The sequence below is a fragment of the Cherax quadricarinatus genome, chromosome 59 (assembly GCF_038502225.1).
Source record: "Cherax quadricarinatus isolate ZL_2023a chromosome 59, ASM3850222v1, whole genome shotgun sequence".
Classification (NCBI taxonomy): domain Eukaryota; kingdom Metazoa; phylum Arthropoda; class Malacostraca; order Decapoda; family Parastacidae; genus Cherax; species Cherax quadricarinatus.
In genome coordinates, this window is record NC_091350.1 from 23,556,094 (window position 1) to 23,572,319 (window position 16,226).

At 42.2% G+C, this 16,226-nt stretch overlaps 1 protein-coding gene across 1 annotated transcript in view; it reads right to left on the reverse strand.

Annotated features, from left to right (window-relative positions):
• The window catches only part of LOC128698835 (nephrin-like), an 829,595-nt gene that overhangs the window by 17,371 nt on the left and 795,998 nt on the right, over positions 1-16,226 (reverse strand). The window contains exons 13-15 of the mRNA XM_070097658.1: positions 13,560-13,750; positions 10,753-10,944; positions 4,912-5,006 (exon numbers count right to left, since the gene is read on the reverse strand). Of these exons, the coding sequence (XP_069953759.1) occupies positions 4,912-5,006; positions 10,753-10,944; positions 13,560-13,750 (478 nt within the window). The remainder of the gene's footprint in view (positions 1-4,911; positions 5,007-10,752; positions 10,945-13,559; positions 13,751-16,226) is intronic.

Consider the following 16,226-nt stretch of genomic DNA (forward strand, 5'->3'; position numbering starts at 1 on the left):
AAGGTTTGCAACAAGACTAGTCCCAGAGCTAAGAGGTATGTCCTACGAGGAGAGGTTAAGGGAAATCAACCTGACGACACTGGAGGACAGGAGAGATAGGGGGGACATGATAACGACATACAAAATACTGAGAGGAATTGACAAGGTGGACAAAGACAGGATGTTCCAGAGATTGGACACAGAAACAAGGGGACACAGTTGGAAGCTGAAAACACAGATGAATCACAGGGATGTTAGGAAGTATATCTTCAGCCACAGAGTAGTCAGTAAGTGGAATAGTTTGGGAAGCGATGTAGTGGAGGCAGGATCCATACATAGCTTTAAGCAGAGGTATGATAAAGCTCACGGCTCAGGGAGAGTGACCTAGTAGCGATCAGTGAAGAGGCGGGGCCAGGAGCTCGGACTCGACCCCCGCAACCTCAACTAGGTGAGTACAGTATGAAAATAACATAGCGTCGAAAATCAAGAATGACCCGAAACTGTTGTATAGCCACATCAGGTGGAAGACAACAGTCAAAGACCAGGTGATCAGACTGAGGACAGAAGGTGGGGAACTCACAAGAAATGATCAGGAGGTATGTGAGGAGCTAAACAGGACATTTAAGGAAGTTTTTACAGTAGAGACAGGAAGGGCTGTGGGAAGACAGCACAGAAGGGAACATCAAGAGGGAATATACCAACAAGTGTTGGATGTCATACGAACAAACGAGGAGGAGGTGCAGAAGCTAAGTGACCTTGATACCTCAAAGGCGATGGGACCGGACATCTCCCCGTAGGTCCTTAGAGAAGGAGCAGAGATGCTGTGTGTGCCCCTAACCACAATCTTCAACACATCCCTTGAAACTGGGCAACTACCTGAGAAATGGAAGACAGCAAATGTAGTCCCCATATTTAAGAAAGGAAACAGAAATGAGGCACTAAACTACAGACCTGTGTCTCTGACATGTATTGTGTGCAAAGTCATGGAGAAGATTATCAGGAGGAGAGTGGTGGAACACCTGGAACGGAACAAGATTATAAATGAAAACCAGCATGGGTTCATGGAAGGCAAATCCTGTGTCACAAACCTTCTGGAGTTTTATGACAAGGTAACAGAAGTAAGACACGAGAGAGAGGGGTGGGTTGATTGCATTTTCCTAGACTGCAGGAAGGCCTTTGACACACTCCCCACAAGAGATTAGTGCAGAAGCTGGAGGATCAGGCGCATATAACAGGGAGGGCACTGCAAAGGATCAGGGAATACCTGACAGGGAGGCAACAACGAATCTTGGTACGCGAAGAGGTATCACAGTGGGTGCCTGTGACGAGCGGGGTCCCACAGGGGTCAGTTCTAGGACCAGTGCTATTTTTGATATATACGAACGACATGATGGAAGGAATAGACTCTGAAGTGTCCCTATTCGCAGATGATGTGAAGCTGATGAGAAGAATTAAATCGGATGAGGATGAGACAGCACTGCAAAGAGACCTGGACAGGCTGGACATGTGGTCCAGAAACTGGCTTCTCGAATTCAACCCTGCCAAATGCAAAGTCATGAAGATTGGGGAGGGGCAAAGAAGACCACAGACAGAGTATAGGCTAGGTGAGCAAAGACTACAGACCTCACTCAGGGAGAAAGACCTTGGGGTGACCATAACACCGAGCACGTCACCGGAGGCACACATCAACCAAGTAACTGCTGCAGCATACGGGCGCCTGGCAAACCTGAGAATTGCTTTCCGATACCTTAATAAGGAATCGTTCAAAACACTGTACACTGTGTATGTTAGGCCCATACTGGAGTATGCACCACCAGCCTGGAACCCACACCTGGTCAAGCACGTCAAGAAGTTAGAGAAAGTACAAAGGTTTGCAACAAGGCTAGTCCCAGAGCTCAGGGGAATGTCGTACGAGGAAAGGTTGAGCGAAATCGGACTGACGACACTGGAGGACAGAAGGGTCAGGGGAGACATGATAACGACATACAAGATACTGCGGGGAATAGACAAGGTGGACAGAGATAGGATGTTCCAAAGAGGGGACACAAAAACAAGGGGTCACAATTGGAAACTGAAGACTCAGACGAGTCACAGAGACGTTAGGAAGTGTTTCTTCAGTCATAGAGTCGTCAGGAAGTGGAATAGCCTAGCAAGTGAAGTAGTGGAGGCAGGAACCATACATAGTTTTAAGAAGAGGTATGACAGCTCAGGAAGCAGAGAGGGAGAGGACCTAGTAGCGATCAGTGAAGAGGCGGGGCCAGGAGCCGAATCTCGACCTTTGCAACCACAATTAGGTAAGTACACTCACACACACACACACACACACACACACACACACACACACACACACACATACTTTTGAAAGAGTTCTCACACAAACAAAACTAAAATGTGTAGAATGTGTAGAATTTTTAACACATACTTCCTCTCAGTTTTTACTCAGGAAGATACTAGCGATATTCCAGAAATAATAAATTATGTAGAACAGGATGATGATAAACTATGCACGATTAGGGTCACAAGTGACATGGTCCTTAGGCAAATTGATAAATTATAACCTAACAAATCCCCAGGCCCTGATGAACTGTATGCAAGGGTTCTAAAGGAATGTAAAGAGGAGCTTAGTAAACCTCTGACTAATCTTTTCAATATATCGCTACAAACTGGCATGGTGCCAGATAAGTGGAAAATAGCAAATGTGATACCTATTTTCAAAGCAGGTGACAGGTCCTTGGCTTCGAACAATAGACCAATAAGCCTAACCTCCATAGTGGGAAAATTTATGGAATCAATAATTGCCGAGGCAGTTCGTAGCCATCTTGAAAAGCACAAACTAATCAATGAATCTCAGCATGGTTTTACAAAGGAGCGTTCCTGCCTTATGAATTTATTAATTTTTTTCACTAAGGTATATGAGGAGGTAGATCATGGTAATGAATATGATAGTGTGTATATAGACTTCAGTAAGGCTTTTGACAGGGCCCCACACCAGAGACTATTGAGGAAAATTAAGGCACATGCAATAGGAGGAGAAATATTTTCCAAGATAGAGGCATGGTTGACAAATAGGCAGCAGAGAGTTTGCTTGAATGGGGAGAAATCAGAGTAGGGAAGCGTCACGGGCGGTGTTCCACAGGGATCAGTGTTGGCCCCCTGTTGTTCACAATCTACATAAACGACATTGATGAGGGCATAAAGAGCGACATAAGCAAGTTTGCCGATGACACCAAAATAGGCCGTCGAATTCATTCTAATGAGGACACTAGAGCACTCCAGGAAGATTTGAATAGACTGATGCAGTGGTCGGAGAAGTGGCTGATGCAGTTTAATATAGACAAATGCAAAGTTCTAAATGTTGGACAGGAAAATAACCATGCCACATATAAGCTAAATAATGTCGATCTTAATATTACGGATTGCGAAAAAGATTTAGGAGTTCTGGTTAGCAGTAATCTGAAACCAAGACAACAGTGCATAAGTGTTCGCAATAAAGCTAACAGAATCATTGGCTTCATATCAAGAAGCATAAATATTAGGAGTCCTCAGGTTGTTCTTCAACTCTATATATGTTTGGTTAGACCTCATTTAGATTATGCTGCACAGTTTTGTTCACCGTATTACACAATGGATATAAATGATCTGGAAAACATACAAAGGAGGATGACAAAGTTGATCTCATGTATCAGAAATCTTCCCTATGAGGATAAACTGAGGACCTTGCATCTGCACTCTCTAGAAAGGCGTAGAATTAGGGGGGATAAGATTGAGGTGTATAAATGGAAGACAGGAATAAATAAAGGGAATGTAAATAACGTGCTGAAAATATCTAGCGTAGACAGGACTCGTAGCAATGGTTTTAAGTTGGAATATTTCAAATTCAGGAAAGCATTGGTTTGGTAATAGAGTTGTGGATGAGTGGAACAAATTCCCAAGTACAGTTATTGAGGCTAAAACGTTGTGTAGTTTTAAAAATAGGTTAGATAAATACATGAGTGGGTGTGGGTGTGTGTGAGTTGGACCTGATTAGCTTGTGCTACTAGGTCAGTTGCCGTGTTCCTTCCTTAAGTGAATGTGACCTGACCTGACTAGGTTGGGGCATTGGCTTATGCCGGTAGGAGACTTGGACCTTCCTCGTATGGGTCAGTAGGCCTGATGCAGTGTTCCTTCTTTCTTATGTTCTTATGTTCTTATGTATAAGAAATGTAAGATAGAGCAAGCAAGAGTGCAAGAAAGGGAAGTATAACAAGGAGAGACATGCGCATGATTTGCCAAATTTAAATGTAACTTTAAATTTATTGAAGACAGCAATGATTGAGGATTATGAGTGGGAGCAATAAACTTTCTGTTGAAGGAACACCTTGCAAGTATTTCCAGTGATCATTCTGTTAGTCCTTCCTTGGAACGCTGAGTAACTGTTTCCAGGAACACTGAACAATTGTTATCAGTTATATCTGGGTGACTGAGTCCATTAGTGTTCATTTTTATCCATTGATAAATCTGTGCTTCTAAAGAACATTCTTCAAAATTTTCCAGTGGTCAATGAGTAACTGATTCCTGGAAACGCTGTGTAAAAGCTTCCAGGGAACACTAAGTGAAGTTATGGACCACTGTATTTGCTGTAAGTGGACACAGGATAACACTTTTCAGGGATCTCTGTGTAAGTACATCATGTGATTGCGGTGTAAGTGCATGAAATACGCTAAGTGCTTGCAATGATCAATGGATGCAGTAAATATTCAATCGTAAAGCTCCAGTTCGTATAGTAACTTGGAAAATTACTCACAAAGTAAGGAACAACTGAAGGTGGAAGGAATTATTCACGATAGGGAAGTAACTACGAGGAATTCATTAAGAAGATCAAACATTTCATAAAGAGACACTGCCAGTAACTTACAATCGAAGGAGTAACTAAACACGGAGAAGACATCTTACCAGGAATGGGTCAGCCTCGTTCACATCGTTGTTGTCCAGAAGCTCGTCTCGGTTGCTGGTCATCAACTGGCTGCTCTCAGCCTTAACCTCCAGCCCTAATATACAAAACATCGCATTAGAAACACAATACACAACACTAACTCAACATGACTATACAAACACACTGCCTCCTAACATTATCTACACTTTGCCACAGCTGCAATGTTCACAAGTCACTACAACAGTAATACTATACACACAAACAACCTACGTACCATTATGCACTCAACACAACCTTACCAACATTAAATGCTCTGCTGAAATGACAGGATCAAGCACTCTGGCAAGATGCACTATCTAAGTACTTATCTTAAAACTTCTTATGTAATTTTGTGTGTATGTGTACTTACCAGTTTGCCCAGTTGTTTTTGCAGGGGTCGATTCACAGCTCCTGGCCCCGTCTCTTGACTGGTCACTAGTAGGTTCTCTGTCTCCCTGCTCCATGAGCCTTATCGTATCTCTCCTTAAAGCTATGTAAAAATCTACCTCCACTACATCACTCTCCAGATTGTTCCATTTCCTGACAACTCTATGGCTAAAGAAATACTTTCTAACATTCTTGTGACTCATCTGAGTCTTCAACTTCCAGTTTTCACCCCTTCTTTGTGTGTCCCATCTCTGAAACATAATGTCCATATCTACCTTGCCAATTCCTCTCAGTATTTTATGTCATTTTTATATTTATCCTCTTTCTCCTGTCCTCCAGTGTCATCAGGTCGATTTCCCTTAACCTCTCCTCTTAGGACACACCCCTTAGCTCCAGGACTAGTCTTCTTGCAAACATTTGCACTCTCTCTAATTTCTTGACGAGCTTCACCAGGTGTGGGTTCCATACTGGTGCTGCATACTCCAATTTGGGCCTGACATACGCGGTATACAGAATTTTGAATGAGTCCTTGCTGAGGTGTCGAACCGCTATTCATAAGTTTTCGAGGCGCCAATATGCTGTAGCAGTTATTTTATTGATGTGTACCTCAGGAGATGTGCCCGATATTATCATCACTTCAAGATCCCCTTTTCCTTGAGTGAGGTCTGCAGTCTTAGGCCCTCTAGCCTGTACTCTGTCTGCAGTCTTCTTTGACCTTCCCCCTAATCTTCATGACTTTCTACTTGATAGCGTTAGACTAGGCTTGCAGCCTGTCCAGATCCGCATTAGCTTCACGTCGTCTGTAAACGGAGGCACCTGTGAATCTATCCTTTCTGTCAAGTCATTCACACATGCCAGAAAGAGCAACAGCCCTAGGACTGACCCTTGTGAAGCCTCACTTGTCACAGGCGCCCACTCTGACACCTCGTCACTTACCATCACTCGTTGTTTCCTTAGTTACATGTATTTTCTGATCAATTGCTCAACCAGTCTCTTCCTGATAAGCTTCTCCGTGACTTTGTACACTGTACATGTCAGTGACACTGGTCTGTAGTTTAATGCTAACTGCCTGTCTTCATTCTTAAAAATAGGGACTACGTTTGCTGTCTTCTACACCTCATGTAGTAGCCCTGTTTCGATATATGTGTTAAAGATAGTTGTTAGTCGTACACACAGCTCCTCTGCTCCCTCTCTCAGGACCCATGGAGAGATGTCCAGTCCCACTACCTTTGTATCTAGTTTACTTATCAGACTCTGTAGTTCATCCTCTGTTGTGTGTCCAGCACCTGTTGGTGTGTGTGTGTGCGTGTGAGTGTGTGTATGTATGTGTGTGGGTGTGTGTGTATGTGTGTATTCAACAATAAGTGAGGGTTAGGGTCGAGTTTTAGTTTCTCTCTCCGCCTCTTCGTAAGCTGTTACTCTCCTTGCTTCGATAGACCTAAAATATCTTTTTAAAAGCATAAAAGCAATATATGGATTCCGCCCCTACCAAGGAGGTGGTGAGGAGTGATAACATGGGGAGGAGTAAGTGTGTTGTGATTCTTTTCTTGGGAGGGAATAGGATCGTTGCAGTAGGTGAGGGAGGATGAGAAGGTTGGAGAGTAGAAGTAGGAGTCACGAGCTTGGCTGAAGGGCAATTAAGATAAAGGTTCTTACACTGGGAGGGGAAGATTATGTAGTAAGGGAACAAGGGTATGGATTGGTTTGAGTTTTTTTTCTCGAATGGGAAATGGAGCAAGGGCCTGAGGAGTCGTCTATGGAAGAGTTTCTGGATCTGTTCTCGTATTTTCACCATCTGTTGGTCTTCTTTCATTTTTGGTTTATCCCAATTGAGGTGCACACATTGATTACTTTAATTATGATTTCCCTTTCATAATCTTTGCCATTTTTGTTATAAGATGCCAAATGTATTAAGCAAATTTCCTCAATTTGCTTGTAACAGATAACTGAACTGTAGATATAAATCCTGATGTACTCCTGTTAAGCCATTTGAAGCCTAGTTCCTGGGCATTTAGTGTATCCATATGTTCTTGCGATACCGTCCACAAGATGGATATCTGGTGCACAATAAACTAGCCACTTCGGTGGCAAAATCTGTAAAATGCAATCTGTCATAAGGTCCACGTTTAACTTAGGTGTTGTACTCCCTTGAGTGCCTTAAAGTCACTGACAGTTTGTTACTTGGTTCACTTCGGTCTTCTCATCTGACGTTCTAATCGTTCTGGAGGAGACCAAGAATAATCAAAACCTCCCAGACTTACCATACCAGGGGTGGGGTTAGAACCCACGATCAGAGAGTCACATAACTCCACACCGACGCGTTAGTCACTGGATCAGCTGGCTACAATAAGATTCATCCAACTATGTATATTTTCCCTCCTCTTTTATGTCCAGATTTCGGAAATTGTTTTTTTAGAGTTTTTGTGTTGATCACCATGTTTCCTGCACCTCCTGTTGCCTGATATTTTTTCTGCAAAAGTATTGTTTACCTCCCCTCCCTTTCTTCCCTTCATTCTCTCTCACCACCTACTCTTGCTATTCCTGCATTCATCTCATTTACTTCTTTCTTTCATCTGTCACGGTTCCTTCTTCCCATCCCAGATTTTTTCCCATGAAAGAGGAAAACAGTAGCTCCCCCACCTACAGCATTCCTCTTTCATTACTTGTTCTCTACATATACATTCTGTACTTTTTTCCTTGATCTCCTCGAATCTTATATGAAAACCTAGTGAACATCAGTTCTTTCTCCGTCCACTTGTATTCTGTTTCTTTCTCCTCAGTTCCCCTTCTGTTTTTAATTGCTTTTTGGTACCCATTTCATAGCCTCTCGGTTGTCGACCAGCCTGATACTATAATTCCTCTATTTGTTAAACGTATTGGTAAATAAACCACTAGTCCCTCTCCTTGCCTGTTTTGTGAGAAGAAGCAGTTGTGTGGAAATCAGTTGAGCATTAAAAGTGATAGCATGTGTGTACTCAATGCCTAATGCTTTTATGAAAGTAAGTATTATATAACCTTAGTTTACGTATACAAATTTTTAACAAGGGTGTTGAGGGCACACAGATACTATGTATGCATACGATATCATTAAATTTCTTTAACCTATGACAGTCAAATAAATTTAAAGACTGTCCTTTATTTGTGAATATAGAAAATTAGCCATATATTTCACAGACACCATTTTGACTAATAAAATTAGAACATACTTACACATCGTAACATCAAGAGATTGCTTCCTACTAGAAATAATTCGTTAATACTAGAAGTTGGCAAGTGACCAGTAGCTGCACTTTCCAGTTATTGCATAGAATCCAACAAATTTCGAGCCTATATGGCCTAAGCCCATGAAACGTTCCATCCATTTCCTCACCCAGAAAAAAGTTTGGACTGATATTTGCTGTGAAGGTTCCATTTTTAAATTGGAAAAATGGAATACTTCTTCTCATGCGATAATTTCTGTCACATCTGATCAGCTTTAACCATTCCATAGTAACTACTTGATAATGCAGCATGTAAGCTGCTTTAAGCTTAATTTGTTTGTATATTTTACGAATCCGTTCTCTTGGGTCACTCTGAAAGATTTTAATTAGATTTGGGTCTTTTGTAGTAATTCATAATTTATGTTGAAGAAATTTAGATATTGATTTAAAGATGATTACGAAACTCTTTTCTGATTCTCTTCAGTTCCTCAATGGTAATATTTAACTACATTACCAACTCTGTATTATTCCGATCGCATGTACTGAGAATCAGTAAACTGGAGTTGTAAAATACAGGAATACATATCTGGGATCGCACAGCGACTGAAATTCGTCTGGGTATTGAAAAGCTCCGAAAGGCAGTTTGAGTTGCAAATTTTGTTAGGCTAATTGCGTGCATGACAAAGACATCTTGCTAGTAGCCTGACTCGACCTGTCAGCAAGTTATACCAACCGTCACTGCTGCTCAAGTCACTGACTCGCTGCACTTGCGCGCATCCCTGCGCATTGCCCAGTGAGCCTAACTAAGCATTAGTGTTAATAAGTCACCGATCCAAGTACACACATGGCTTGTAGGATCCCCACTTGTACTCACGAAAAACACAAGAAACAGTCCGTTCAGAGTAACTCAACCTAGAGATTCGCCAGACGAACTCAGAATAGTGGTGGTTGATCTTAGTGACACAGTTAACAGGCTTTGGGAGGATGCAAGACATAATCTATCTGTAAATCACACTGGAGGTTCTAATGAAGAAATTTGGCGACATATTATACCGTATAACACACTGTAGAAGTCGTGAAGGCTTGATCTTCCTTTCGTTAATCACAGTTCTGTGATGGCCATGCCATGGAAATAAGTCAGTGTCTGACTTTTTTGGGTTATCCCAGGTTCTCTACACATATGCTGCTATGTATGATAATTCTATGTAACGTATTTGTGTATACCTGAATAAACTTACTGATGGTAATCATGTTTGCTGTGAGATTCCACTAGATGATAGGGGAGTGGCACGTAAATTTGCTAGGGACTATGTAACGTTAACTGGTTCTCAGCAGTCTCGTCAGTCACCAAATCTTTCCCATATATTAAAAAAAAAGATTCTAGTCACATTGTCTGATGGTTCCAATCACATGGCTGGCCAATCGTCTGATATATAAACCCAGGTCAATCTTGAGTAAGTAGAGACAATTTGGCGCTACCCCCTAAAATCTGATACCCCAGTTTAGCAACAAGTAAATAGGTGCTCGGGTTTTAGTCTTTCGTTAGGTGTAGCACCTTGGGAGAGGGACGATATGCAAGGGCAAGTGCCCTTAAATTTGATGTGCCTATTCACAGAGCCGTAAATAGGCACTTAGATGTTAGTTGACTATTGTGAATAACGTCTTGGCAAATAACCTATGGACGCTGAAGTTGATAATCCACCGAACCTTCATGAACCAACTGGTCACAGTGGCACTGCTGCAGGAATCACCAAAGCTGGTAAGAGGCTCTTGATCTGAGGGAGTGGATCAAAACTCCAAAACTTTGTACGAAGTCTGATTGCCTTCCTTTCCCCCAGACGCTATATGACCCTTATGGGTTTAGCACTCTCTACCACTTGATTGTTATAATGTAATGTCAGCAATCACCAAATTGTCTAAGAGCTCCAGGACAAGGAAAGGTCACTAAAAAAATCCATGAGACTGTTTCGCACTCACCCACAAAATCTTGTGGTTATAGGAATGTATTCTGGTCAACCAAGAGACTTCATAGTAGAGTTCCAGTACTCCTCCGCAACGCTTGAGAGTTGCAGCAATTATTCTGGAGACTCAATACATCTTGTGACATTTCCAGGACTAGATTACAAGACCTAAGAATACCTCCACTTATAATGATGAACTAATATATTCCGTGTTAGTATCCCAGGGATGTTTTCTGCCTTATTACCTATTTTTAACCAATATATTGCAACTCACCTTGCGCAGCCACCAGGTCAGGAATGAGACCAGAGCCACGGGAACAGTGATGACGGGTGATGAAGACTGCGGCTGCTACTAGAAAGAGAAATACTCCTACAACGCCCAGGAAAACACCAAGGAGTGGTGACACTGTCCCATCAGCACTCTCCTCCGGCTCTGGCTGACTGCTCGACACCCCGGAGACTGCCACTTAGAGAGGGGGGGTAAAAATATTTGCTATTCATTCGATATGTCTTCAGCACCATGGTAGCTTGAAACTTAGTTGTTTTAAATTCATACATGATAAATTATGCACCATGCCTGATTTAAATAATTACACTATGGTTAGTTTTGATGTCACTTCATAATTTACAAAAGTTTCAGTTGACTTATTAAGTTTAATATCCGATAACCTCGGTAATTACGAGTTACCATAATCCTACCAACAATCACTGAGCTTATTAAACATTGCATTGCTGATGCAAAGTTTGTGTTTAATCGAGAGTTTTACACTCAGAAGACCATAGCAATTTGTACAAACACACACATACACAGACACACAACTGGTCCCCCTCCCTCACAGACCACCCAGAACACAGTGTTGGGGAGGAAACTGAAGGTATGGCACACCAACGAGTAAATGGGAGGAGTGGCACGAAAGAGTCAAAGAGGCATCACCGGACATCATAGCTCTCACAGAAACCAAGCTCACAGGAATGATAACAGATGCTATCTCTGCAACGGGATATCAGATCCTGAGGAAAGACAGAAGGAACAGAAGGAGTGGAGGAGTGGCACTGCTCATCAAAAACCAATGGGATTTTAATGAACTGGAGAGAGGAGACAGAGGAGAAGCAAGAGACTACAAAATAGAACACTTCATCCTGGAGGTCCCAAGGTGGTAACTGCAGTGATGTATAACCCACTACAGAAAAGAGAAGACAGAAGGGACTCCAGAAAGACGGAGAGGTGGGGTACACCATCAGCTGTTGGACACAATACACACAACCGAGGAAGAAGTGAAGAGGCTGCTCAGCGAGCTAGATACCTCAAAGGCGATGGGGCCGGATAACATCTCTCCATGGGTCCTGAGAGAGGAAGCAGAGGCGCTATGTGTACCCCTAACAACAGTCTTCAACACATCTATCAAAACAGGGCGAATACCTGAGGTATGGAAGACAGCAAATGTAGTCCCAATTTTTAAGAAAAGGAGACAGACACGAAGCACTAAACTACAGACCAGTGTCACTGACATAAATAGCGTGCAAAGTCATGGAGAAGATTACCAGGAGATGAGTAGTGGAGCACCTAGAAAGGAATGATCTTATCTACGAGAGCCAGCACGGTTTCAGGGACGAGAAATCCTGAGTCATGGGTGGTAGATTGCATTTTTTGGACTGTAAGAGGGCATTTGACACAATTCCACACAAGAGATTAGTAAAAAAGCTTGAGAACCAGGCAGGGATAACAGAAAGACATTGCAGTGGATCAAGGAATACCTGTCAGGAAGACAATAGCGAGTAATGGTACGTGGCGAGGTGTCAGAGTGGGTTCTAGTGACGAGCGGGGTTCCACAGGGGTCAGTCCTAGGATAGGTACTATTTCTGACATTTGTGAACGACATGACGGAAGGAATAGACTCCGAAGTGTCCCTGTTTGCAGATGATGTGAAATTGATGAGAAGAATCCAGTCGGACGAGAACCAGGCAGAACTACAAAGAGATCTGAACAGACTGCAGACCTGGTCCAGCAATTGGCTTCTGGAGTTCAACCCCACCAAGTGCATAGTCATGAAGATTGGGGAAGGACAAAGAAGATTGCAGATGGAATACAGTCTCGGGGGCCAGAGACTACAAACCTCACGCAAGGAAAAAATCTTCGGGTAAGTATAACATATCTCCTGAGGTGCACATCAACTAAATAACTGCTGCAGCATGCGGGCGCCTAGCAAACCTAAGAACAGCATTCCGACATCTTAATAAGGAATCGTTCAGGACCCTGTACATTGTGTACGTTAGGCCCATATTAGGGTATGCAGCACCAGTTTGGAACCCACCCATATATATATATATATATATATATATATATATATATATATATATATATATATATATATATATATATATATATGTATATATATATATATATACTGTTTACTGTGATCTTATTGCATATACATATATACATATATATGTCGTGCCGAATATGTAAAACTGGTCAATTAGCAAGAACTCATTTAAAATTAAGTCCTTTCTAAAATTTTCTCTTATACGTTTAAAGATACATTTTTTCATTAATGTTGCTGTAAAAATTTTAATTTTGCACCAAAAGGAACTTAGAAAACTTACCTAACCTTATTATAACAAGCGCAATTTATTTTAGCCTGACCCAACTAAATATATTTTAGATTTGTTTACAGTAATTTAATGCTAAACAAACACAGTGAAATATATTTTTTTCGTTAGGTTCAGAATGATTTTGGAAAAATTATCGCATACACAAATTTTCACTTGTCCTATATGGCAAGATGAGCGTTGCTATTTAAGCCAAGATCGCAAGTTCTGCCTATTCGGCACCACACACACACACACACACACACACACACACACACACACACACACACACACACACACACACACACACACAAACACACACACACACACACACACACACACACAAAAACACACACAAAAATATATATATATATATATATATATATATATATATATATATATATATATATATATATATATATATATATATATTATTTATATCGGGCTTTCACATGATATCAGTTCTCAAAGCGATGTGTTTAGAATACTCACTCATTCTGTTTTCTGCTACTTTAAGGGTGAATGCCTCCAGGGAGACAGGAGGAGAGATGCCCTTTCGGTTAATAGCGGTGAGGGTGACCATATAGTCTCCTCCAGGAGCGAGTCCTTCCAAGGTGAAGACGGGAGACATTCCTTCCAAAACCCGGAGTGGCTTCGTAGACCCTCCCGTGTATACCTCAGCTCTGTTTACCAAGAGATAACTAAGTCAAACACATGATATATGTGAAAGCATCAGTGATCATTGAACATGTAAATCCCAAGTGGAGATAAAAAAAAACAAGGAGCACGAAATAGATACAATCTGTATACTTCACAGACGCTGTTTATTATGACAGATTTTTGTTTGGTCACTAAATCTTTAATATACAAGATTGTCTCTTCTAAGAATTTTATATTCTCCTCTAAATGAAATTAACCTCTTCACACGCCTTCATATTTCAAAAATACATTATTAATACAACCAAAAATCACAGTATTGTCCATATAACAAAAAGTAATTTTTAGCAAAGTATGAAAACCTTGGAAATTAAACATTACAGTATTTAAGTACATCCTGCACCATTATAAAGTTGTCAGTTTGATCAACATGATCAACATGATCAATCTCCAGTTTGTGGGTTGGTTGTATTTTGTCGTAGTCACAGTTAATAAATGACGCTTCTGTGCAACATTTGTGCATGTTTATTCTGGAAACGTTTCGTCACTCAGTAGTTTCTTCAGTCCAGTGCAGATAGAAGTGGAAGATAGGGAGGAGTTTGAGGAAATCAGTCCCTCAGCCTGGAGCCGATGTGTAGTCATAGTATAGTGACTTGTACTGCTGCAGTCCTGGTATTGTTCCAGGTCCGGTTTTGTACTTTGTACTGTTATTGTACAAGCCACATAAGACATTAGCAGTTATTGATACACAACTAAGATCGGAGGGTAGATGTGGACGAGAATTTAATAATAATCACAGTATCGTAACACACGAGGTATTGTGATTTGTATTGTTGCAACCAAGGTATTCTGAGTAAATCTGATGCAGCTACGGTATTATGACTTGCATTTTTGCAGCATTGGTAATGTTGCGGCCACAGTTTCGTTGCAGCCATGTTATTGTAACAGCCGCAATAATATTGCTTCTGTTTTAGCCAAGGTATTGTTTCAGCAGCGGAATTGCCACAATTGTGGTTGAAGCTCCGTATATGTTGCATCTGTGATTATATATGTTGGTAGGTTAATTAGTTGAACAAACTCCCGAGTAGAATCATTGAAGCTAAAACCTTAAGTAGCTTTAAAAATAGGTTAGACAAGTACATGAGTGAGTGTGGATGGGTACGAGTTGGACGTGCAAGGCTTGAGCCAGTAGGTCTGCAGCAGTGCTCCGTCCTTGTTAAGTTCTTAAGTGGGTGTGACCTGGACCATTCAAAGCATGGGCCAGTAGGCCTACAGCAGTGCTTCTTCTTTATGTTCTAAAGATATTATGACTCACGAACTCGTAATAACACGATTGCAAACAAACCACGGAACTGGTGGGGTTTGAACCTAGGCGAGAGACTCTTAAAACTTCATTCCCAGTGCGTAGACACTGGGCCTTTGTCTTACGCAATGGCCTGGAGTTTTGTGACCCATTGGCCAGGGGTTCAGGATGAGGTCTGAACCCCTCGTTTGTTTTAGGCTTCCTCGCTTGTTGGTAGGCTTCCTCACTTGTTGGTAGGCTTCCTCGCTTGTTGGTAGGCTTCCTCGCTTGTTGGTAGGCTTCCTCGCTTGTTGGTAGGTTTCCTCACTTGTTGGAAGGGTTCCTCGCTTGCCGGTACGCTTCCTCGCTAATGGTAGGCTTCCTCGCTTGTTGGTAGGCTTCCTCGCTTGTTGGTAGGCTTCCTCGCTTGTTGGTAGGCTTCCTCGCTTGTTGGTAGGCTACCTCGCTTGTTGGTAGGCTTCCTCGCTTGTTGATAGGCTTCCTCGATTGTTGGTAGGCTACCTCGCTTGTTGGTAGGCTTCCTCGCTTGTTGGTAGGCTTCCTCGCTTGTTGGTAGGCTTCCTCGCTTTTTGGTAGGCTACCTCGCTTGTTGGTAGGCTACCTCGCTTGTTGGTAGGCTTCCTCGCTTGTTGGTAGGCTTCCTCGCTTGTTGGTAGGCTTCCTCCCTTGTTAGTAGGCTTCCTCGCTTGTTGGTAGGCTTCTTCGCTTGTTGGTAGGCTTCCTCGTATGTTGGTAGGCTTCGACGTTAATGGTAGGCTTCGACGTTAATGGTAGGATTCGACGTTAATGGTAGGCTTCCTTGTTTGCTGGTAGGTTTTCTCGCTTGTTGGTAGGCTTCCTCGCTTGTTAATAGGCTTTCTCGCTTGTTAGTAGGCTTCCTCTTTTGTTGGTAGGCTTCCTCGCTTGTTAGTAGGCTTCCTTGCTTGTTGGTAGGCTTCCTCGCTTGTTGGTAGGTTTCCTCACTTGTTGGTAGGCTTCCTCGCTTGTTTGTAGGCTTCCTCGCTTGTTGGTAGGTTTCCTCACTTGTTGGTAGGCTTTCTCGCTTACTGGTAGGCTTCCTCGCTTGTTGGTAGGCTTCTTCGCTTGTTGGTAGGCTTCCTCGCTAATGGTAGGCTTCCTCGCTTGTTGGTAGGTTTCCTCACTTGTTGGTAGGCTTCCTCGTTGGCTGGTAGGCTTCCTCGCTTGTTGGTAGGCTTCCT